This window comes from Melospiza georgiana, chromosome 8, assembly GCF_028018845.1.
Source record: "Melospiza georgiana isolate bMelGeo1 chromosome 8, bMelGeo1.pri, whole genome shotgun sequence".
In the NCBI taxonomy this organism is placed as follows: domain Eukaryota; kingdom Metazoa; phylum Chordata; class Aves; order Passeriformes; family Passerellidae; genus Melospiza; species Melospiza georgiana.
This window is the reverse complement of record NC_080437.1, coordinates 19,850,060-19,873,895: the sequence shown is the minus strand read 5'-3', so window position 1 is coordinate 19,873,895 and position 23,836 is coordinate 19,850,060. Positions and strand designations below refer to the sequence as shown.

Below are 23,836 nucleotides of genomic sequence, written 5' to 3'. Positions count from 1 at the left end.
AGACCCTCACCTTGCTACAACAATTTACTTACAAATTTTCCAGGTCAAAATCCCCTCTGGGAGCTGTTCAGAGACACAGTCCACTGTGAATGCAGCTCCCTGAAGGTGGCAGAAAGGGCTGATGGAAATGAAGAAGTCCTACTTGAAATGTATTTGGTATCCAAGTTGGGACTGTCTCCTCTTTAAATGCCCATGTTTCAGTTCACCTTTACAGCAGAGGGAAAAATACACCACCCTGCTTTCCTCACATACCTGGCAGCAGTATAATGGAGCATCCCATTCTCCACAATAACAGTTTTAGGAGACCTTTGACAAAAGGGTTCAGAAGTGTGCATGTCTATGAAATAAATGACAATTAAAGAAGTAAAAGGGACCTTTTTAAGTACATATATAAATTTTTGTCATCAAATTACCATTCATTTTTTAATCTGTGCACAGATACTTCATATTCGTAGTCTTCCCTTGGAAATGAAGCTTTTATCCTGTCCTCTGAGAGCCTACTTCTTGACTTGTGGCCCTTAAGGGCATTAAAATTTGTAATACCATACACACACACACACACACACACACACACACACACACACACACACACAAAAGCTTGTGCACTCTGATAGGCTTTAAGATTTCATAGGTTTTGTCTAAATACACCATGGAAAACTCTAATGGATCTATTTGTCTATATTTTAACATGTGGATGAGATGCTGCTCTATACTGGATAGACATTATGCTGTATAGAGTGACAGCAACAGAGAAGTGCAACATGAATAGCACCATCAGTTTACAAAATATTGGTGACTAAGAAAAATATTTATAGTAAGAGCCACTTCCCTCAGTTTAACAACTTGAAAATGAATTCTTCTTCTGGAAACACTCTTGATTTTCATAGTTTTTTAAAAAAACTTTCTTTCAAAATGAGCCTTTTTTCAGGGGAGACTGCATTTGCTGAGTTCCAAGACAAATTTAATTAAAATTTTAATGTTTTCAGAACAGGATCACAGGATAATTCAGGCTACAAATATCTCAGGAGATCTCTGTGTGAACCTCCTGGTCAAGGAAGGTCATCTCTGAAGGACACCCCAGGTTGTTCAGAGCTTAATTCACTCAGGTGTTGAAAACTTTCTGGGGTGGAAAACTGAACAATGAATGTTTATTCAAATATGGGCATTTGGCTGAATATGCTTAAAACTCAAACATACCAGTCAAGCTTCTTCATTTCCAACCCACACCTCTGCTGCAATCAAACCTACCAAATCACAGAATGTGTAACAGGTGAAATCAACCACAGAAAATCATTAAAATTGTTAATCCAAACCCCACTGTAATCAGTGAAGTGATGCCCTTAGTGTTTGTCTAAGAGAAATGTCTCAGTAAGTGGCACTGGACAGGTTGCGAGCACATGGCTCTTGTCAGGGATGAAGGAAGGCTGAGAGCTGAATTCAGGTTAAGGAAGGAGACAAACCACAAAGTGGGTCTGTGTCCCAGGAGAGGCCTCTGTACTTGGAAATTTTCTGAAGGAAAACTCTGTCATAAATATTAACACTGGGAAAGTGGAGCAGTGCCTGTGTCCTGTCTCCACACTGTATTCATTAACAAAAGGCCTCATTCATCCCTTTCTTCTCAGGAAGGCAAGAGCTGCTTCACTGAAAAAAATCCTGTAAAAATTGCCTAAGATGTGAATCAGGCTGAAAGTCACTGGCATAATTCTTCCTTAGAGCTTCTGCACTTCAGTTATAACTGGGGAGAACAGTATGAAAATGAGACAGAAAAAACTAAGCCAATACTCCAAATACAGATATTTACAAGCAGGCACAATACATTCAATTTTTCCATCTTTTCACCTAAGTTTCCTCATTAACTGTGATGATAAAAAAGAGCTTATGCAAGGAGGAGTGATATTTTCCTACAAATTTTCAAAGAAAAGTGATAATTCAAAGAAGAACTTTTCTAGAAATTAATACTTTGGACGTCCTGAATATGTTGTTTGTCTGTTTGTATTAAATCACAGAATTCACATGATCAAACTTAGGTACATTTTGCAGGTTTTAAAAGTTAGTTCCATGTTTCAGTGGGAGCCTGAAAACAAAACAAAACACATTTCAATTACAATAGCTAAGAACCTCTTGTCCTAACAAAGAGTTAAATACTGTTGCGGGATTTCATTCAACTTTGCTCCTCACCAAAATATTTCAGGCCAAGTATCAAGATAACCTGAAGTTTTAAGTTGCATTATAGAGAAATCCTGACTCTGGGGAAACCTATTTGGGCATTATCAAGAAATATAAAGAATTCAGCAGCATATTAGTGGGCACTGCAAAAGTACATGGGAAATCTAGAGCAGCTGTAACTGTATTCTGGTTGTTTAAAAAGGTTTTTTTTTACATGGCTCTTGTATTGTGCATCCAGTATACAATCTTCTTGTCAATGACATCAGGGCAATCAAAGTGTGCAAAAAATGGATCTTGCATATATGGCATATCTGTAGCCACTGACTTTCTACATGTCAATATAGTTCAAAGGCAGTGAGTGAGGAAAGTTCAGTAGATGCAGCGTCAGTTCCAGGCCTCATAGGATGCATAGGATGGTCTCACAGATTTTATTTAGTGTCATGTATCATGCAACACATCTGGGCAACAGGACACTTGCTTTGGCTATCCCAGCCTTCTTAATGACAAAGCAGCAGCAGCAGCAAGCAGTGGCTTTACATTGTCAAATGTATTTGTCTAGCTGGCATTGCCCCTTCATCTCACTGATAGTTTGGTGCTTACTCAATTTCTCTTTCCTTCAGAGTGGTCATTACTTTGCATCTTTCAACATGAACAGCTTCCTTTTCCTTTCCCACCCAAACCACAATGAGATTCAGACAAAGTGTTGCACAAATATCAAATCTGCATGTGCTTTTGTGTGCATGTGTCTGTCCAAACAGTTCTTAAAAACACTAGCTGGCATGTTCTGTTACTTCAGTTTTCAAGATACTCCTTCAGCAGCAAAATCATCTAAATTGGTGAGGGTGACAATGCTAGTGCTTTGGGTTGGGCTCACATCCTTGCCTAAGTGAACTTGAGTTTCTCCAGCATCTTGATGGTAGGAGTAGGAGGCTGGTTCAGTATCCACAGACTCAGAGTATCTGTAGTCCTGCAGGCCATCTTCAGGCAGTTCAGCTCGTTCTGGTGCAGCAGGCACTGACCAGGCAGGCTCAGAGAGCTGAGAAGGTGATTTCAGCACAGCTACTGATGAGGCTGGTAAAGGCAGCACTCTAGGGTAGGAGGCATAGGGAGAATTCTTCATTTCTGAAGAGGTGGACTGGTGTAAGTTCTGTTCCAAGGAAGGGACTGAGACTTGAACATATTTGCCTGTTTCTGGGTCATAAAATGTCTTTACATTCACTTCAGCTGGTAAATCAATTACATAGTATTGACCAGAGTCAGGGTCCTGGAGCAATTTCCGCTGGGTTGAAGAGGGTGAAGAGTTTGCTGCTGGTGCAAGCCTAGATTTCCCAGGAGTGGTTTCTGTGGGAGTAAAAGTTGAGTGAAGGGGAGGATGAAGGGGAGAATATACTAAGGGTGAAGCAGATGCTGCTGTCTCTCCAGAATGAGTAGGCCTTCTCCCTACAGCATATGCATGCTCAGTCTGGTGGTTTTTCTGCTGCTCTTGCACCTTTTTCCTCTTGTTTGCCAGCTTTTTAGCCCGACGCAGAGCCTTTTCTGTTTTTGGTGGCACAGTGGGTGGCTTGCCTGCTGGTCTCCCGCCAAGTCCCCTGGGCTCCAGTCTCCCATCTTCCCCTGCGACATCCAAAAGCAGACTCCTCTGTGCCGAATTGATTATCTCTTCTGCAGGCATATAAGCTTGTCTCTCTAGTGCCATGTTCAACAAGGCAGGATTTGTAACATCCCCTGTCTCTCTAAGGCCAGAAATAGTGGGTTTATCTGACAATGAACTGGCAGCAAGAGAGTGCATTGTGTTTCCTGACCTGGGGCTTCTGACAGCAGGGCGTGAAAGATTGTCTAACAAAGGTGCATCTTCTGGATGCAGGATATCCTCTAAAGTGTCATTGGATACAGAAGAACATGTGTGGTCCTCTAACATGGAGCCAGTCACAGGGGAAATTGTCTGCCTAGTGATTATTTTTTTTGCGCAAGAGCCCCCTTTGCGGTTAGATAAATGATGATTCTTAAAGTAATTTTTCTTTCTTTCTGCAGGATAGCTGTTGTTTTGAGCTTGGTCATTTTCCAGGCCTGTAATTGGCTGTTCTAAGCTGTGTCTTGCCTTTGTAGGCTTCTTTTCACTTCTACAGACACTTTCCTCATCCATTTTCCCAAATTTATTTAACAACACATAAATCTTTTCATCTTCTTCCGTCAGTTTTCCAAATGAAAAGCTCTCTGTATTTTCCAGAAGAGTGGGATCCACTGTTACTGAAGTAGATCCAGACTCACTGGCTTCTTTTTCTCTGTCAGTTGCTCCATCTGTCACGTTCTGCTGCCCTCTGTGTCTCGATGCCCACCAGCCCCCCTCCTGGGCGTGCAACATGTTTCGGTGCCACTTGCTGTACACTGCTGGGGACATAAACTTACGTTCCATTTCCCTATAGCTGCTGCTCACTGAGTCATCCAGGGAGAATGACCGGAGCAGGGGCAGCTTGACAGCCCTTATCACCTGAGGGGACCTGAATGTGTTATCTTTAATCATAAACAGACTGGGTTTGGTTGAGCTTGAAGATGATGGTGTTTGTGGTTCCTCAGACCTGGGGATGGACATGTCTCTAATACTGTCAGATGCAGAATTTGTGCTGTCAGCCTCTTCCCTTTTCTCTCTCCCTATCTTCTCTTTCATCAGGCTCCTCTGTTCATTCCCAGTAACACTTCCCTCCCTCTTCTCTGCTGCACCAGTACCAGGGCTGATACAAGCATAATATTGCAGTTCATCTTCCCCAACCTCTTTCCCTTTCTCCTTGTGTCTTTTCTTACTTCCTGAACCCGTTTCACTGTCAGTCCTCTGGCTCTCTTGGAGGCACGTCTGCTCCATTAGGGGCACTGGCAGAAATGGCTCTTCCTGAAGTGGCTGCTCCACTGTGGAGACAAAGGATTGCTCTGAGGAACTAGTGCTTCTTTTGCCTCGTGCTTCATGGCCAGGTACCACAATGGTGGTTTGGGCGCCACTGTAAGGCTCATCTTCTTCTGGTGAGAGTTGCTTTAGGAGTGTTTTGAAGGCAAAATTTTCATTCTGAATAGCAGCTTGTCTTTCATTTTCCTCACCCTGCACATTGTGATTTTGCATGGGATGCCCAGCTTTTGTATCTACATTGCCTCTACTGAATGGTCTCTTTGCTGTGTACTGCTGATGTTTTCCTAAGTCAGGTTCATTTGATTCATGTCTGAACGAGAGGAAATTTTCATCATCCTCTGTGTTTTTAACCAGATCTTGGTGTTTTGAATTGTCTTGCTTCATGCTGTCTCCAGTTTGGTAAAATGGAAGGTCTTCTGTTGTCTGGGGTGATCTCAAAGTCAGATAATTGCCTCTGAAGTGTCCAGTTAAATCAGTTTTATTGTCATTTTCATGAACACTGCTAGACAATACATAAGCTATATCACTCAATTCATCTTTCTCTGTAATATTTTTCTCACTTTTGTCATGTGAAGTTGAGAATGAGGCATCCATTTTGGTACTCTCCTGCATATTTTCCCTGGTTTTATTTTTCTCCTCCAAGGCCCTTAAGAGGGGAGAAGGGGTATAAATGCTTTTAACACGTTTGCGCACATCCTTTAAGTTAAATAACAGACTCGATGCCGTCAGCCTGCAATTATCCCAGGATCTGTAATCATCCACGGTGCTCTCCTCAGGGTCTCTTGAGGCCATGCTCTCCATGGGAGGAGGTGTCAGTGGGATCAGCTCCCTTTCAGCAGTGTCCATGTCCTGTTTTGGGGGTATGACAGGTGTTAGGAGCTCGCTGATGTTGAAAGAGGGGCTGATGGATCCAGGGGAGTTTGCCTGTTTAGCCAGAGGAGACACACGCAGACCAGGGTCAGCACCAGTCGCCTTTTCAGACAATGAGGTCCTGTGGCTGTCTGTGACCTTCTCCTTTGCAGCCTGTCTCCTCCCTGCTGCCCTTTCTGCAGCCCTGTGTCTCCTCCAGGGTGGGCAGGCACTGCCCAGCCGGGGGCTCTGGCGTTCCTCCTCAGCTGAGATGCCCTGGGGTTTCGGTGGAGGAGGACTGGGTGTCTCAAACCCGAGTGAGGGTGAAACCATGCTGTGGGACACAGACTGGGGTGACACAGAGCCTCGGGACAGGGCAGTGGGGGACAGTCGAGCTGGCACTGGGGGTGGTGGCACAGGAGGGGCTTCAGGGCTAGGGGGGGCTGGGGGATGGCACGGGGGTGGGAGAGGAGGAGCTGGCGGGGCAGGGGGTGGCCGAGGGGGACCCTGGGGTACATGGTTCCTCGGGGGAGGGGTGGGAGGGAAAACAACAGGGAATTTGGTTTCTAAAGGATGGGGACCCTGAGGGACGACTCGGAGAGAGAAAGAAGCTTCTTGTAGAGTTGGTTTCATCTGAAAATCTTTCTCTTTCTTCTTAGCAACAGTGGTCGTGGCAGGTGACAATTTGTGTTCACCTGTGTGTGATCCTTTAACAAATGGTGATTCTTCCAGGTATGCATGACCTTCCTTTTCCATTTTTATGTCAACAAATTCCTCTTTTTCTGTCATTTTTTTATGATGAACATTCCATGATTCAAAAGCACTATTCTCACTGTGAAGAAAACTACCTTTTTTTGCTGGCTCACTAACTTTCAAGTTTCTGTTTTTTAAAGCCTTCTTAGAAGAATGGGAAAAATTTGACTTGGCTACTTTTGACATCTCAATCAGCACAGGATAATAACCATCAGAGTCCCCATAACTCAGGTCTATTTTATTAGGTCTTCTCTGTGGCTCATGTTTGCCACTGAGGCAGTGGCTACCTTGACTAGCCTCAGAAAATTCAGAAAGTTCCTTGTGGATGCTTAAAATGTCTGTATCATCCCAGGAGGCAGCATCATTGCCCTGATTTATTTTGTATTTTTGAAAGCTATTCTTAATGGGCTGCTTATTTGTTATCAGAGAACTTCCTGACCCTTGGTCTGCAGTCTTGTCAAACGTCTTAATCAATGAGGACACTTTTGAAACATGCTTATTGTTCCTTGAACCAGGGACTGGCAAGCTCAATTTCCTTTCCATGGCAAAGGTGTTGTTTTTAGCAATCCTCTTCTCCTCCGAAGCACACTTAGGTAACTGCTGGAATGTAGAAGCCCATATTGTATGTTCATTGTTTCTTGCTGTTAACTTGTCACAGACATTGCTTTTCTTGATGTCATGGTTTAACGTCCCTGAGTGAAATTTAGCAGACAACTGGAGGGCAAAGTCAGGTGAAATGGAAAGTTCTGGCTCATTGTAAGGGTCTTCGAGTTCTGCTACACACAAACTCTTGAAAGCCCGAGCTGTGAGGCTGCTCACTTCTCTGTCTGCGTCATCCAGGAGACTCCCAATACTTGAGGAGTCACTGTGTCCTTCTGTATGTTTCTTATTCCCCTGCATTGTTCATGAGAGTCATGGGTGAAGTGTCCAAAGGATTAATTTCAGATGTTGAATAGGCAGGTGACTTTGTGAGGCAGATCCAGCTGTTTGCAATTCACAAGCACAAAGCCATTCTTCCAGGTGGTGCTGCTGCACATTGACTCATCTTACAGAATAGCTGAAGGAAACTTTCTTCTCTGCAAAGCCAAAAATTACAAATTACCATTTTTCTATATTAACACTATTAGACAGAGAGCATTTTCCAGATATATCAGTCACAACATTAAAAATCACTGTTATTTTGATCAATTCAAGTTGCTCATGCTAGATAGTTGAATTTCTGGAAAGAGCCATTAAAGAAAGTATTTTCCTCTTTTTTTTTTTTTTTTTTTTTTTTTTTTTGGCTCTTAAACAAGGTCATAAGAAACAAATTTCAAGTACTTCCCTTTCCATTACCAACCATAAACACTTCCAAGTGCTGCGCATCCATTTAGAAAAGAAGGTTAGCCATTTTTGGCCAGGAAGAATTAGCAACAAAAGTTGCTTAAAAAAAGTTGTCACTGAGTACATCATTGCACACAAGGTCCAAAATGAAAGTAAAGTCAATAAAACTTAATTGTCACAGTTTTGTCATTATAATTGCCATGAACACAACCCTTGTCTGAGAAAGAAGAGTGGCACTACAGGTAGAAAGGATTACTGTGCATGTTCCAGACAAAGAGTGCTGGGGCTCAATTTAGGCACCCATAGCAGGATACCGTGGGGTTGTATTGGTTTGTTGGATTGCAGAGGCTGCTAACATCAGCTTAGCCAGCAGAAGGCAGGAGTGCCCCGGGGACTGCGGCACACCCACTACAGTAGCACAGGGAACAATTGATTTCAGTTCCAGCACTGCTGAGAGCTAGAGGCAACCCATTCAACCACAGGCTGATTATGACACAGAGTCAGGGCCCACAGTACTGAGGTTTTTGTGTATCTCCCGTCTGAACACAGGATGGGGGAATCTTTTAATTGAACAAGTCAAAACAACACGGACCCTTTTGCTGTACTTGAAATCTCTACACTAAAACTTCTCACAGTTTCTCTGTAAATTCTTTAGATGTTTATTCTCACATCCGAGGACTTGAGCAGAGTTTTGACTAACTGCAGAGAGACTCAGTTTAAAAGCATACTCCAGAACTGGCTGAAACTTTAACGAAAGTCTGGTCTGTATCTCCATTTCCTCCTTACAATGGCAGTATGAACTTGTGAAGAGCTGAAACACCACAGTTCACATCTACAGTAGAAGACATCTACATCTCAAGCTTGAATCCACTGATTCAGCTTGTAGAATGGAACAATGAAATTCAGATCTAGATTCCAGCCTCTCTAGGTGTCCAAATCCCTGATTCCACCTTGGTCCATCTCAGAGATGCTCTTGGAAGGACCTGTTTTTCTCTATGGCGAACCAGTGCTGGTCAAAGTATGAAAGGTAAGAGGAACTGAGTTTAATCAGCTAAATTACTCTGGCTCAGTTATTTCTTCAAATGAAAACACTCCCCACCTTCCTTTTCTAAATAAAAGAATCTCAGCCAACCTATTTTTAGATATCCAGGTATCATAGTGAATTTAGATCCTATCCTTCCAGCCATGCAATTCCAATGACTTATGCACAACTACAATAGATTTACACCACAAATAAAATGAGCCTAACAGAGCTTCTCTATCTTACTTTGTACAAAGATTTTTCAAACATGAATTTCACTCCCCTCACAGACATACATCCTTCTGTATAATGCAGCAAGAAAAAAGAGAAGACAAATGAAAGGTCATTCTGCTCCTGGTTTTGATTCTTAGCTTTTATATAAATGAGAAATACAAGTACATACCTGCCTTAAAATTTTGCTTCTTGTTTTTAGAACTCACTCTCATACTTGTATTTGGCTTCTTTTCTGACCATCTTTAGTGAGGAGGTAGAAATAGTCCAGTGATGTAGATTCCACAGAAGTAGTGTCCCAGGATGTCTCCGGCCTTCAGCATTTTTTTGATCCTAAGTGAACTCTGCAATTTGAAAACAAAGGTATTTGTTTGCATGATCTGAGGATTGTTTTGTTCATTTGTTCACTCCCATTTTACAACCATTTTAGGGCTGATTTACAGGATTTCTTACAAAAAGAGACAGCTGTCCATCCCAGAGTGACAATAACAAATACCTGTTGGGTTTTGTGGAGCACAGTCAGGTTCGTAGCAAACAACTGTCACAATCTCCAGCACACTCTGGTAGCCCCAGCAGGGACAGGCAGCTGAGTGAGCAATGATTTCCTGGCATTCTGCCCTTTGCAAAGGCTGGGTGATGACTCCAGGCTAAAAAGAGGAATTCTTCCCTGCTGTGCCACCCTTTCAGAGGGACTGAGAGAAAAATACATGCCTCCACTCCACCTGTATATGGATTTCTACTGTCAACAAATACAGATGTCCATCTGGTCAACTTGGAACTGAAGCAGCTGAGGTTTGAAAGTCCTTGATTTTCACTGTCCCTGTGGTAAAGGAGATGAAAGCTGGACAGCTGGCATGGTAAGGAGCAGTAAACAAAATATCTTTTTGCTTCCATGCATGAACCAGAGGCTGGAGATGCTAAAGGAAAGCTCAGCCATGGTGAACATGAATTGCTGCCATTCTTCTATGGAAACCCCCAAGGTTCAGGCCAGTTTTCCTAATCTTTGCAAGAAAATATCAATTTCCTACAAGGAGAACTGTCTGGCCCTGAGGTAATGTGCTTTGAGATAGCAGAGTCTTCTCAAAGGAAACTTTTGAGTCAGCTCATGGTATTCAAAATCTATGGGTAAAAGCGGCAATCACACACTGTGATTGTGTCCTGCACCTCACCTGAGGAATGGTAGCTCTGTGTTTAGGGATAAGCCTGTACCAATCACAGCTTTTTGTTGTCTAAGATGTGTGGGTAAAAAAAAAGTTAAAGTAAAGGAAAAGCAAGCAAACAACAAACAGAGCTATGTCTGGTTACAGCCAGATGTAAAAGGGTATCCTCACTCCAGACATGTACAGTGAGTCCTCTCTTTGCTCAGAGGTTAAATTACAGTTTTACTGCTTCTGTGGTACTCTTAACAGTGCAAAGCCAACACAGACATGGGAGATGGTGATAAAGTTCTGTCTCGCTCATTAACGGGGCTGCTGACTACTTTCCAGTAGCACAATGTTTATCAGTGCTTAGTGGTGGTGGAGCCTGAACCAGGAGGAATCTTGGCTTTCAGATCTCATGGACGGAGGTCTGGAGAAATATATTGTCTCCTGTAAACTGAGAACTTTTGCTGAAAAGTGAGTAGAGTAACTATAAGCATGGAGATCATGATGTAATCTCAACAATTATTTTCCTAGATGGAGTCACAGTTACAAAAACAACTCGGCGCCACTGATGAAGGAAAGAATAGTGACTGCCACTGTCCCTGAAACCCTTGTGACAATCCTTGTCTTGCCTGGACATAATACAAGTGCTTGTAAAGTATAACGTTTCAAGCTGGAAAAGCTGCATCTGCACCATTCCTGGGACTGGATGGAAACAGCAGCACTGTACTGATGTAGCTATTCCTCGTATAAATATGATAACAACTTCTTAGGCAAAGAAGTTGTTCCTGACTGGTTTAATAACCTGGTAAAGTCCCATTTCTTTACCTTTTGGACAAATATGGCCACTAAAAACCAAGGTGCAGTATTTGAGCTTAGGTCAGGATTCAGCTGGTTCAAACATTTAAGGATGTCTGAATTTAGTCTTTGTTAAAGAAAAAGGAAGGCAATTCTGGGCATCTGAAACCGCCTGGAAATGCTGAGAAATGTGTGAGGTGTTAGCAGCAGGCATCATCTGATACGAGCTACTGAAATAGTTAGCATGAACATAGATTTCAAGCAGTTTAATCCAGAAACCAGCCTCCTCTCTCGTTTAAATAGGTGGCTTTTTTCAGTTTCTCTTAAGTGCCCAGCAAGTTGTGATGAGGAGGTTAAATTACAGATACTATTCCTGGCCTGGCACAGACTGAATGTCAGCCTTTTTTTTTCACTAGACAGGAGCTGGGTAAACCAGCAAACTCGGCTGGAGCGTATGACATCACTGCTACTGCAATATATAAAGGGCCAGTTGGTTCCCCCACCCCCTTGGGCTGGTATTTGGCTGAAGGGTTATGCCATGAGGCATCACACTGGCATTTTGGCAGCACCCTCTGGGAGTTGCATAGCGGTCTGAAGTCAGCAGCATGGCGTTACCCATGAGAATGAGAAGAGAAGGAAAGATTTTTTTTAAATCTTTGTGAGCTGGTTTCTTCAGGTGGTGCTCTCTCTGTGGCATCCATCCACAGCTCCAGCTCAAAAGGCAGAGCCCTTTGGTAACTGCTGGCTGATGTTTATTCAGCAGCATGCTCCACTTCCACACATGCTGCTTCTTTAAGTTTCCAGGGGCTCATAATGACAATAAATAGTTAATGCTCCTTGCCATGGGAAATAGGAGAATCCCTAATGAATTGAGGACTTTGTTGCATAGGTTTGTATTTGTTCATGGCACACACAGGAGTTCATAACCAGATGAGAGCTCTGGATGGAAAAATGTCTCCTCAGCTTTGTGTCATCAAGCTGAGGCAGCACTCCCAGACATGGCAGCTCCTCCCTGGCCCAAGTGGGGCTGGCCCAGTGAGGTCCCTTGGATATTGCTGGAAAATCCTGCATGGCAGCAGGGATCAGCACATGAATGAGTACCGAGCTGCTGCTGCTGCTGGTCAGTGATCACAGCACTGATGGGTTCATTGCGCATTTAGGAAAACAAACAAAAAGGTGTCAGGCAGTTAACATGTGGACCCAGGGGAGGATCACAGCACCCTCAACAAGCAAGGGAGCTGCCTCCAAGAGAGGCAGCAGTCCTCAAGCCACATTTCCCTGAACTGTCAAGAAAGGCAATTTCTAAATTGAGGTGGACATAAAATTAAATCTATTAGCACAAGCCTCTGTTTCTCTCATCCAACAAGATCACTTTCACCAATTCTTTGTAGTCATAAAAGGAAACCAATGTGAATTCTCTTGCTTGGGGAAAGGGAAACCACTTTACTCAAACACAAATACCCACCCCAGCAGATGGAAGATGATCAAGTGGATCTTTCCAGCTTAGGGTGAAAATCCCAAATGCTGGCAGAAATGGCTAGCATAGAACAAGGTGACCTCAGCTATTCCAGCATCAGGTCTTTGATTATTGCACTGGAAAGCAAGGCAAGGAAACCATGTGTCTGAACTGAACCAGTGTAGGAAATGGGTCCATTCCCTTTGAGGGTTTGGCCTGGCAATTATGGCTCGAACGGCTTGTTCTGGGCCAGAGGAGAGGAGAGACTGTTCTTGACTTTGGGCCAGCTTCTGTTCTCAGTTACGCTGGTATAAATCTAGAGTCATTTTACAGACGTCAGTAGAATAACTGAGAACAGAATTGGTGACTGAATACATCAACTTCCTCAGCCAGCACTGTGCGCTATCCAGAAGTTACATCTGCAACTGTAACCACAGTAAAGTGAAATTCATCTGCGAAGAGCCAAACCTCACCCCCATGAGGTATTCAGACCAACATGCAAAGGAAAGGGGTTAGAACCAATACCACATTGTTATGCCACCAAATCATGCCCTCTGGACAATTCTGATTTTCTCACCTGTATTGCTCATCACTGAAAACAGCAGCACATTTGGGATAAAGTAATGTTGCTCTTTTCTGCAATATTCACTAGAATACACAGATCTAAGAGTGCAGGGGTAGGCATGGTACAGTTCCAGACTGCACCAGCAGAGCTGGCTGCCAAATTGAATTGCCATCATGTGGACAATATCAACTTTTGGAAACATGCTTGTGCATGTGTTAGGGGAGGTTGTTCTCATTTAGATAGCTTTTGAAATTTCGCATGGAATAAAGATTCTGAAGAGAAATTAAATTGGGAATTTATAAATTTCATTTAGAATTAAAAACTTTTTTTTAAATTTTAGATTATTTCATCATTTTCAGTGAAAAAAGCCTGTGAGAAATAATATGTATATATACTATAATAGTTATAATAGTATGTTATTTGTGTCCTTAAATCAAAGAGGGTATATGCTATTTAGCATTAACTGAAATCTTTCATTTTATTTTCTATGTCAAAAAATACTCTGATGGTACTGCAACAGAGAGTGTGATCTTGTTTTCAAATTTCCCTAAGTAAATATTTCAAATTATAAAGCCCATAAATTTTGAATTATCTTTCTAGGGGAAATGTCATTAAAATGAATATGATTGTGATTTTATTTGTTTAATCAAACCTCTTCTCATTTTTTTTTCTGAAAAAAGAACTGAAGTCTTTTTCTTCTTCTACTGAAGCTACTTCATTTGTTCCAATGGAAGCTGGAACCAGGGACTCATCAGTTCAAGGAAGGTCAGTGTAGGCTGGTGGAAGTACAAACACAAGGAAAACGTGTACCTAGTTAATGATTGTGTTCTGTATCCTGCTGTGTCCTTTCCTCAAAGGAGGTGAACCTCTTGCAGCCCCAGCTGAAACGCTTACCTTTCCAGCTCAGACCACAAAGCTCCAAACACTGGAAGATGAAGACCTCACATGAAGAAAAATGGGAGGAACAGAGACTGCAAGTGTCTCTATCTTTCCCTTTCTGGTTCAGTGGCAAAGACCCAGCAGTTATTTCCAGCCGGTCTCCGAGCTGCCTTTCCCAATGTCCTCCAAATGCCCCATCCTGCCAACAGGCCTGTTACGTCTGGAAGAAGGAGATGTCTCTCAGAAAGGGTTGTATCTGGACTGAGGCTTTCTTGCAACTCCTGTTCATCCTTTCCATCTCCTGGTTCACTGCCTTTGAAGAGCCGGGAGCATGCAGACGTGACAGGGGAAGTCAAAGGCACAGAGCACATGACTGACACAGGCCAAGGGCAGGTACAGCACTTGACAAACAGCACGAGTCTATGAGAAACACAGGGCACAAGGGATGGTGCTCCTCCTATGACCTGCAGCCAGCACAGACAAGTGACATTTAAGCAACCGAACCCAAACAGTGCGTTTCTTGGCATTAAATGTCTGCCTGGAAAAGGCCACTGTCTGTAACTAGGTCAGTCACTGTACACCAAGATATTTATACAGCTCCCCAGCAATATGGTATATGAACACCTCGTGGCTATTTATCTTTGCAAACTCTCCCACTGCAAGCAGGATCTGTGTCTCATCTACAGGGCAGCAGCTAAGGATGATTTGCCTCAGACTTTGCCTTCAACTGGCTGATCTGCCCAAGATCAAACAGGGCATTTGTGGCAGGGCAGGGAACCAAATCTGTGTTTTCTGAATTGCACAAGAAGAGCTTAACCTTTCTCAGGTAAGGCAAAAATATGCCTTCCCACTGCCCTTCATAACTCATGGTACTTTAATTTCTGGGAGCCCACCCCACCCCCCTTGCAGCTGAGTATGGCGCTGTAGGTTGGCATTATATTGTATAGTGAAATCCAACCAAGTTTGAGGTGACTGACTGCAAAGATCTCTGCTTCATCTCAGGTGCTTGATATCTAAATCTTGCTAAGATTGCTAAAACCCAAGCCTTCCTCACTAGCTGGCGGTGACAGCTGACATTACAATGGTACAGTGCCCTCACTGAGCACTGGAACGATTTTGGCTGATGAGACAGGTATTCATCTCTCTCCATTCTCAAGAAAGAGTTAGATGATGAAAGCTTCTGAGTTGTCCCTTCCTGAATAAGAGAAAGGAGATTTTCCCACAGCAGAGGGAAAGCTGTGGAGTATCACAGCATTGCAATGGTTAGAGGTGGAAGATGGTAAAGGGGGAAGGGAAATAAAAAAAAATATAAAATACGAAAAAATATAATTTTATAATTATATATTTATAATTTTTATGATTTTATGATATATATAAAATAAAATATGGTCAAGAAAACAAATACAATGTTTTGGATGCCTTGTAATTGAGAGCACACCAGACAGTCCCAGTCCTTGTCATGGGAAAATTGTAACCATATCAGCAAGTATGTTAGACACAAATGGGAGACAGGTGTATTCTCCTCTGTGACCTACACGAGGAAATCTGCAGCTAGCAACAAGCCATGCGTCACTTCTCTTTCCAGGCTGGGGAACCTGAAACCATCCCCCACTTGCACTGCCCTCTGCTCATCAGCCCCAACACACTGATACCATCAGCATTGTCAAGTTTGCACTTAAACCATTTAAGCTTCTTGACAAGGAGAGTCTGACCCACACCCACCAGACAGGATACAGTCTCAGGAAATAACAGGCTTGCAGAGAAAAAGGATTATTCTTTTACTGATGGTCTCGTCTGCTCTTTTTCTTTATAACTTCTGGATATTTTCAAGACTTGGACAGAGACGGCTGAATCTGTTTTCTGTTAAGAGAATTCAAAATGCTTGTGCATGCTAGGTTCAAAATGGTTCCAACTTCTAAGCAGTTTTCTCACCCACTGAATTCCACAGGATTTACAGACAGGCAATATACCAAAATACCACAGACAAAAAGATGTAGGTATCAGAGGTGGAGGAGAAGGTGGAGGCTTTGGTTTCTAAAATATTCTGGTTCAGGCTGCAGGAACAGAGCTATTTCTCACTTACACCTTGCTGTAGGTTTCAAATGCAGCCAGAAGAGCTCTGCTCCTGAGCACGCAGTGTGGCAGGGAGGGTGATACTCAGCGCATGCCAGAGCACATGACCCAAGCACACGGCCATCCCTTCACATAACATCTCTCCTCCAGTGACAAACTGCTCCTCAACCTTTGTGATTATAACAGAACCATTCCAGTTGAAGGACAAAAGCTGTGGCTTGGCTTCTGCCTGCTATCTGGAGCATGGCATGGGACAGCCCCACACCTATGGGAGGCCTCTGGGAGAGCTGGGCAGAGCCCCCTCTCTGTTGCCCCAGGTATCTCTAGAGGTCATACTACTTTCCTCCTTTCGAGGAGCAAAAGCCAGGAGAAAAATCCCACCCCAAACAAAATGACAGTTCCTCCCAGCTGCCTCTTTCCGCATTTTGCACAGGAGTTGCTTTGGTTTTGCCCTGCAGATTCCCTATTCAGAGACTGATTAATTGTTATGATTTAATGGTGTGTTCCCAAGCCAGTCCCTCATTCTTTCACAGTTAATGCACTTGTTATGGTGTTTCATGTGATTATTCTGTAAAGAATATATGCAAAAGACAGAAAAGGAAGCATCAAGAGATTTCAGGAGAATCCACACTCGTTCCCCAAGAGACAGACTCTGATGACCCTGGCAGAGTCAGTCCCTCAGCAGCTGCAGTGCTGCTGTCAGCATGGGGCTCCCCTAGACCCTCTGAAGAAGCCTGCAGACAAACAATAGCACCAGCCTAGCCAGCCTAGTGCTGCCACCAGCAACTCCCCCACCCCTTCTCCTCAATTCTCCCTCACACCACAAAGGTGGCAACTATAGCTACTTGTCTGTAGCTTCATTCCATTCACAAGCCTGCTCAAAGACTGATGTCTCAGTTTTGGAGAATCAGACCAAGTCCCAGTATCACTACTTTGAAGCAGATCAGTCAAAACAAAGAGTCTCAGTGAACAATACCATGATAAGGAGCACTGCCCCACTGCCAGCACAAACCCTGACACAGCTTGCAGGGGTCAGTACCCTCTGAGTATGATGTTATTTCTGCACCAGCATCCTGGGCAGTCCTGGGCACTTATCTCAATTTCTACACAATGAAGCCCTGTGCTTTGAAATATGCAAAGGACAGAGACTGGGACACATGAAATACATCTCGACAAAGCAAAAGCCAGCAGAAGAGTGCAAAATTGTACATGGTTCTATAACAAAGCAGACAAGCAAGCCAAGATGGCCTTGAGGTATGACACCTTATGTCTGACCCAGGTAAAGTTGATAGACAGAGGCACATCTGAGACTGCAGGAGCTGCAAATTGCCAGAGACTGCTGTTTGCTGACTTTGCTTGTTAAGGTGTAGCCAATTGTTAACCACATACATTCCGTTGAGAGACTCTTCCAAAAAAGTTGCACATGGAAAGTATGAATTGGGTGGCCTTCATGTACCTGACTGTCATACCCTTCTCACAGTCCCCAAAAAGCCTTTGACACAGTGTGTAGGTAATGGGGAAAGCATCCTTGAAACTAATGAGATGTGGCTATGTGAGAGGCTGAAAATAAAGATGCATCCCTATTTGACCTTTTTGGCTCATAAAAAGATGGGCCTGACTGTTACCAGATGATTTAGATTAATCATTGCTAGCCACTGGCTTCTTGTATATCATTATTTGCAAGCACAGGTGATGGATGTTAAAGAAACCTCAAACTATAATTAACTATCTGCTTTCTATTTCTGTCCAAAGAGGATCATTTGGCAGGGAAACCCAAGGGAAACCTTTCTTCTAGGTAAGGGTTGTCCTCTTACAGCTTCAATGCTGCCTTAATTTCTCTGAGACTGCTAAAGGACAGGGGTCTTGGTGGCAGTCTCTTCCACCACACAGACTTGCAAGCCATAAAAACCTGGCAAGAAGCAAGAGAGTCATAACACACCAAGCTCAACACACACATACACACACAAATATACATATATAATATATACATACATACACATATACAACTTCAGATATAATCACTGATCCATCCAAAAACATATGCAGGCTTGATTGAAGAGGAGCAACCTCATCTCCAAGGTAAAGTTCCCCTCTGAGTGAAGACATGCAGCTCCCACTGTGGTCCTTTCCCCACACACCTGATCACAGCTGATCCCAAAATGCAGCACAACCTCAGGCAATGCACAGTTACCTCTAAGAGCAATGAACTCACCCTCTGCTGGGAGCAGCCACAGCTCTGTGTGACCTGCACCCCAGCTGCAGCCAGGCCTGCAGCTAAAAACCACTTGCAGAATTTGCCTCTGCCAGCAACTTTCCCTGTGTGTAACTCAGCTGGACTAAAGAAAGACTGATACAGATGAGTGGAATTTTCTCCCAGCATGGCTCATAGGGTTAGTTGACTTTTCTTCTGGTCTTGGAGGGGTTAACAGTTTTGTGGACTTTTTTCCACAGCTCTGGTAATGCAAGTACAGGTAAGACAAGCATTTCAGAGAAGAAGCAGGTAGGAATAAGAGGCTACAGAGCAAAACTTCTGTTGGCTTGCAGAGCAGGGGTGCAACTGCACCTGCAAACCTGCACCCAGCTGCGGCCTCAAAGTTACAGCTGTTTGGGTAACTGAGCTGAGAATGCACATATAAATACCTTCCTAAGGGCGAGTGTGGAAGTATGGAGAAATGGAGCTGGGGCTCCAGTGTACTGGCAATCTTTTACATCTTAGTGTTTGTCACAGACCTCATCCTTCAAGCATTTAACTGAGGACATTTGCTTTTTAAGTGGTCAGTTCCTTGAAGAAGTGAAGGAGGAGAGCCACAGACTTTGATCCTGTCCAGAAAGCTTATTTGTCCTTCTTATCTCTTCTCTCTTCTCCTCCCCTGACTCCCTCCCAGAAATGTCAGAGGACTAGAGAGGAACCCTCTAGCTGGCACTGTACAAATCCAGTGTGAATCAGTCACTCTGGTCTGCTGCTGTAAAATTTTTCTCACTTCAGATTGAATCAAATTTCCAGTTTACAAGTCATTTAAAAAAGCATAAGCAGTTTGGCTTCTCAAGCTCGATTTTAATTATTTCTGTTCTTTTTTTGCTACTGGGTTCTGCAGCTAGACTAATAAAGTGCAGTTCCTTAGGACAGGAGACTAAGAAGTTCTGCAACAACTGGAGTAAGAAAAACCTATGCCATTTAAGAAATCTTCCAACAATTAAAACTGGATGCAAGTCATAGTCACAGTCATTTATTGTGGCCTCTTAGCACTGCATAGATATTTTAACTATCATAATTTTTCAGGCTGTGTACCATGGTAATTACTTTTTATAAAATATTTAAATTATTCTATTCCTATTTGTTCCAAAAAAAGAAACATCCAACAGCCTTCCAAACCATATACAAATCACTAAAGTTTTAGAGAGTAGCTTATCTGTAGCAATAATCACCTGGAAAGTAAAACCAATACATATTTCTTTAAAGTTGTTTACAGCACAATGTACAAAAATTAAATGGAACTTCATATCAATTTAGTGCTCTTTTTAAAAGATCATGCTCTTTTAAAAGATCATGCCCCTTTGCAAAATAATTGCATGTCATAACTACTATTCACTGCAAACAAATCTATGTGTATGTCTCTTTCCACACACAGACTTTCAGAGGCAATCCTGCATTTCTCTGAGAAAAAAAAAAAAAAGCTGGATAAAATGAAAGGACATTCCACCTCTAATCACCGAAGAAAAGATTTTAATGATGTTTGATTTCTCCTATCTGATCAATCACATTACTGATCCTTGAGTGCACACACGTTCACAGGAACAACCATTCTCCACAATTTCCCTGTTTTAAAACCACCCAGACGCTTCCCCCTTACCTTCTGTGCTCCAGCTTCCTGACAGGGACAATGCAGGGCTGTGCTTTCTTCCCTTAAGTCAAAGCCCCAGCACATTTTAGAGCAGCCTGCTTGCTATTAGCAGTTCCCATTACTTATGTGTGTTGGACTCTTCCTCTGAACATGGTTATTTTAATAAAAACGATGACTGAAAAATAAAAAAAAAATAAAAGTGGAGGATCTAAGCCTTGAATCCTCGCAGACCTGCCCAGCCAGGTGAAGTGAAATGAGCAAGGAATCCAAAGTTAGTAAAATGGATTTAAATAGTTATAAGGCAAGGGGAAACCAAGCGGAGATCATGGTGGGGAAGAGGCAAACACACGTATTGGAATAACCACGCGGTGTCGAGTAACAGACAGATGAAACAAACAGTCATCAGCTATTTTTACATCCACATTGGCCATTGGTAATTCTTCAGAGATAACTAATTCAGACAGCAATGCTGGGCCATGGGCTTGCTGCTGCCAGTGACTCAAAGCTCAGAGCACTGCAGTTTTGTACCTCCAGGTGGGAGGCAAAGTGTTTATTAGGGTCACCACTAAAAATACTGCGCACATATGCACACGAGTAACACATTGCTGTCCTGTGGGGGCTTCTGAATAAATAGCTCATTTCATCATCAAGGCTGGACACATGTAGCCAGTGTTCTTGGACTTCTTGGAGTAAGGACCTCTTCCACTGTCCCTCCAAAGCAAACAAGATGAGCACATGCCAGCATTGGGTTTCATTTGGCGCACTGCAATAGGATGTTGGATAATGGGAAAAATATGCCATGAAGTCAACAAGCTCCATTTCTGTACTGCAGATCTGAACAATGGATGGCACCCTGTGCCATGCTGAGTGCACACAGCTCCTTACTGGAGTCAGGGGACTCTCCTGGGGTTCAGCATCATGTTGGACTTGAACCACAGCCTACAGTAAAATGTAGAGCAGGATCTTCTGTCATTACAGCCCAAGTCCTGTTTCCATGGCAGAGCAGGACTCTACATGAGCCCAGTGGTCATTTACACATTAAAAAGACCTTCTAATTACATTGCTATAGCACCAGCAAGTTTCTGCAGCCTGGGAATCTCCAAGCACCAGGACACTTGTGATGAGCTAATTGTCCCTGAGATCCAAGAGCAACCCAGGCTTACCCCTCCTTGGAGGGACAGTGACCTGCCTTCCCAAAGCAGCCTTCAGCTTTGAATTCCCAACCTGAGGAAGGCGCATTTTTCAACTTAAATTTCAGCAGGAAGATTTTGCAAAGATAGGATATTTCTGAAGTCCTGTTCAGGGTTTTTTGTGCTCAAGTATTTCTAACTCATCCCAAACTGAATGCTGGTCTTGCCAAACATCAGGGCACCTCTAAGTGCTGAGTTCTGGCCTGGAACTGCAGAGTTCCAACAGCTCCCAATGCTCTGCACCTGTAGCAGCACTTATGCACAAAGGTCTGGTATCATCAGCCATGGCACCTATAGACTGAGACATAGGAGAGAACTGGTGCACACTGAAAAACATGTTTGGGATTACAAGAGACAGTGGAAAAAGTAGTTTTCAGGCACCCACTGCCACCAAAGTAGGCAAAACTGTCTGTACGTGTGTCTGTCTCTCCCACAGATTTCTAAAGAGGGGAGGAATGTATTTCTGGAATATTTGTGCTAAAAATAAACCCATCTCTGCTGTCTATGAAGAGAGGCAGGTATAGCCCTGCTTTCTGTAAGCTCTGAACTTGTGAACTGCTGAGAGGCTGAATCACAACTAGAAAGATCCCTGTGGAAATGGTAACTGCTAATGCAGGAAGCTTGGCTGATTGCTTGGAAAATCCAAAACAGGCCTCTCACATGAAAGCAACTGGGGTTAACACTATTCATCAGGATAAATGTAGTTCACAGACTCCAGCTTTGAAAGGACTCAAATCTTGGGACAGGCATTAAGCTTATTCAAATACTGTGGTAGTAAATATTTGCTAACTCAGTGCTCAGATGAGAGTCTGGGATCAGATGGGCTGTCATTAAAATAAAACCTCTTCTGGGGAAAATTACTGAATAACACACAGGAAGCACAACCCAGTGGCACTTAGATGTTGTTATCTCACTCCCAGGAAATTTAAAAACCAGAAATTCCTGCTGCTTTCTTTCAGTGAGTGTCGAGCAATAACAGATCACACTGAACTTTTTCAGACAGCAATTTGGACTGAAATTTTAAACTTGTATGAAAACAGTACGCAATTTCCACAAATATGTCAATGGAAAATGTATGTATGTATGTTTGTATGCATAATGAACTCCATCTTTCACACACACACTTGAAACTTTGTGTGCTTGGCAACGCTGAGAATTCTGACAAGAGAGCCTTATGCAAGAGCAGTAGCTTTCAGCCTTTTCTGATTTGTATCCCATCCCAACACTTTCTCTAGGGAAATAAATGGAGTTCTGCCCTGCTGATAGAGAGAGTTTTTTTCCCTTTGTTACCTTAGCTGCAAATCCCAGGGAAGCAGTATGCAGACCCAAGGGGTCAATGCACCAACCACATGCAAAAAGTCCCTGGTACATGGAAACCAAGGAGTGGAACTGATTATAAACAGAAATGAAAACATCACCCTGGACTAGGAAAACTCAAGCATCAAACTGTTTTTGTTGTAGAAATTAAATGTTTTATAATTCTCAAGGCATTAACAACAAGGGGTCTGTTTAGGAACCCATGAGAGCAATAGGACTATATTGAGTTTTCAGTTGTTTGCTTACAGCACTTTTTGTCCAGCAAAGCAACACAGGTTCAGCTCTTACCTGGCAGCCAGAGATTGAATGATTTATTGACTGTTATCACAGTGAGTGGAATAACTTTATGTCTGGGCACTGGACAAGGAGTGCAGGTGAGTGCAGAGCATTGGCTGGACAGAGCAGCCTCTGGGTCATATCAGCTGAGCAAAAGCACTGAAGCAGTGAATTGCTGATGCAGGTATTTTCTCTTCCAAGGGGGAACAAGATCAAGGGTGCATTTTCTGCCCAGCTCCCCCTGCTAGCCAAACAGGCTGTGCTGCACGTGGCATCAGGGGAAGTGACAGGTCATGTTCCTCTCCGTCTGTGCCCAGCCCCTTACACATCCTGGTCTGAACCAGATTCTGTCCTGACAAACCCAGCTGAGAAGATGTGTGTGAGGACATAAAGATCCCCAGCACCTGAGAACCATTAGCAGTCTCTTTCCCTGGGGACATTTCTCCACCTTTCTGGAAGAGCTGCTTATCCCTTCATGCAGAATCTGTGCAATGAGACAGATGCAGGACTCATCCCCAGCCTCTCCCCAGGACTACTCCCGAGGGTTCAAACCTTGCCACAAGATAAAGATCATTGGTTCCAACTCCAGGGACTCCTAGAATTCTGACAAGGAGAGAACTTCTTAAATCCATTGCATTTTTTCCCCATTTTTCCTTATCGAAGCTTTGAATGAAGCCTAGCAAAGTAAAAAGTCTCTGCAAAAGGAAGCTCTGGAAGAAATCTGAGAAGGGTTCAAGAAAAAGAAATATTTCCTTAATTTCATCTCTCATAATTTTATAATATGATGTTTAATAAAATAAAATGTCAAACCTCCCCTCAGAAAATAGTAAAAAATATTATTTCCTAAAAAAATCGTTATGTTTGTTCTCTGAAATCAGATTTCTTATGAAACATAACAAACTCTGTTACATTTTGACTCTGACTGCATTTGCAATCACTGGCAGACATTGGTTCCAGCATCTTTTTGTCCATCTGTGAATAAGACCTTAAATGCAATTTTAAAAGAATTTCTGCTCTCCTGCTCTCCTCTCCCTGCTGCTGTGCCATCAGTAGCACCCA

General features: G+C 43.1%; 1 protein-coding gene across 1 annotated transcript; it reads right to left on the bottom strand.

Annotated features, from left to right (window-relative positions):
* Window positions 1-2,583: 2,583 nt before the first annotated feature.
* C8H10orf71 (chromosome 8 C10orf71 homolog) lies at window positions 2,584-7,564 on the bottom strand. Its single transcript, XM_058029422.1, has one exon. It carries the CDS (start codon window positions 7,562-7,564, stop codon window positions 2,966-2,968), a length of 4,599 nt encoding a protein of 1,532 aa, XP_057885405.1. The 3' UTR covers window positions 2,584-2,965.
* Window positions 7,565-23,836: the final 16,272 nt, after the last annotated feature.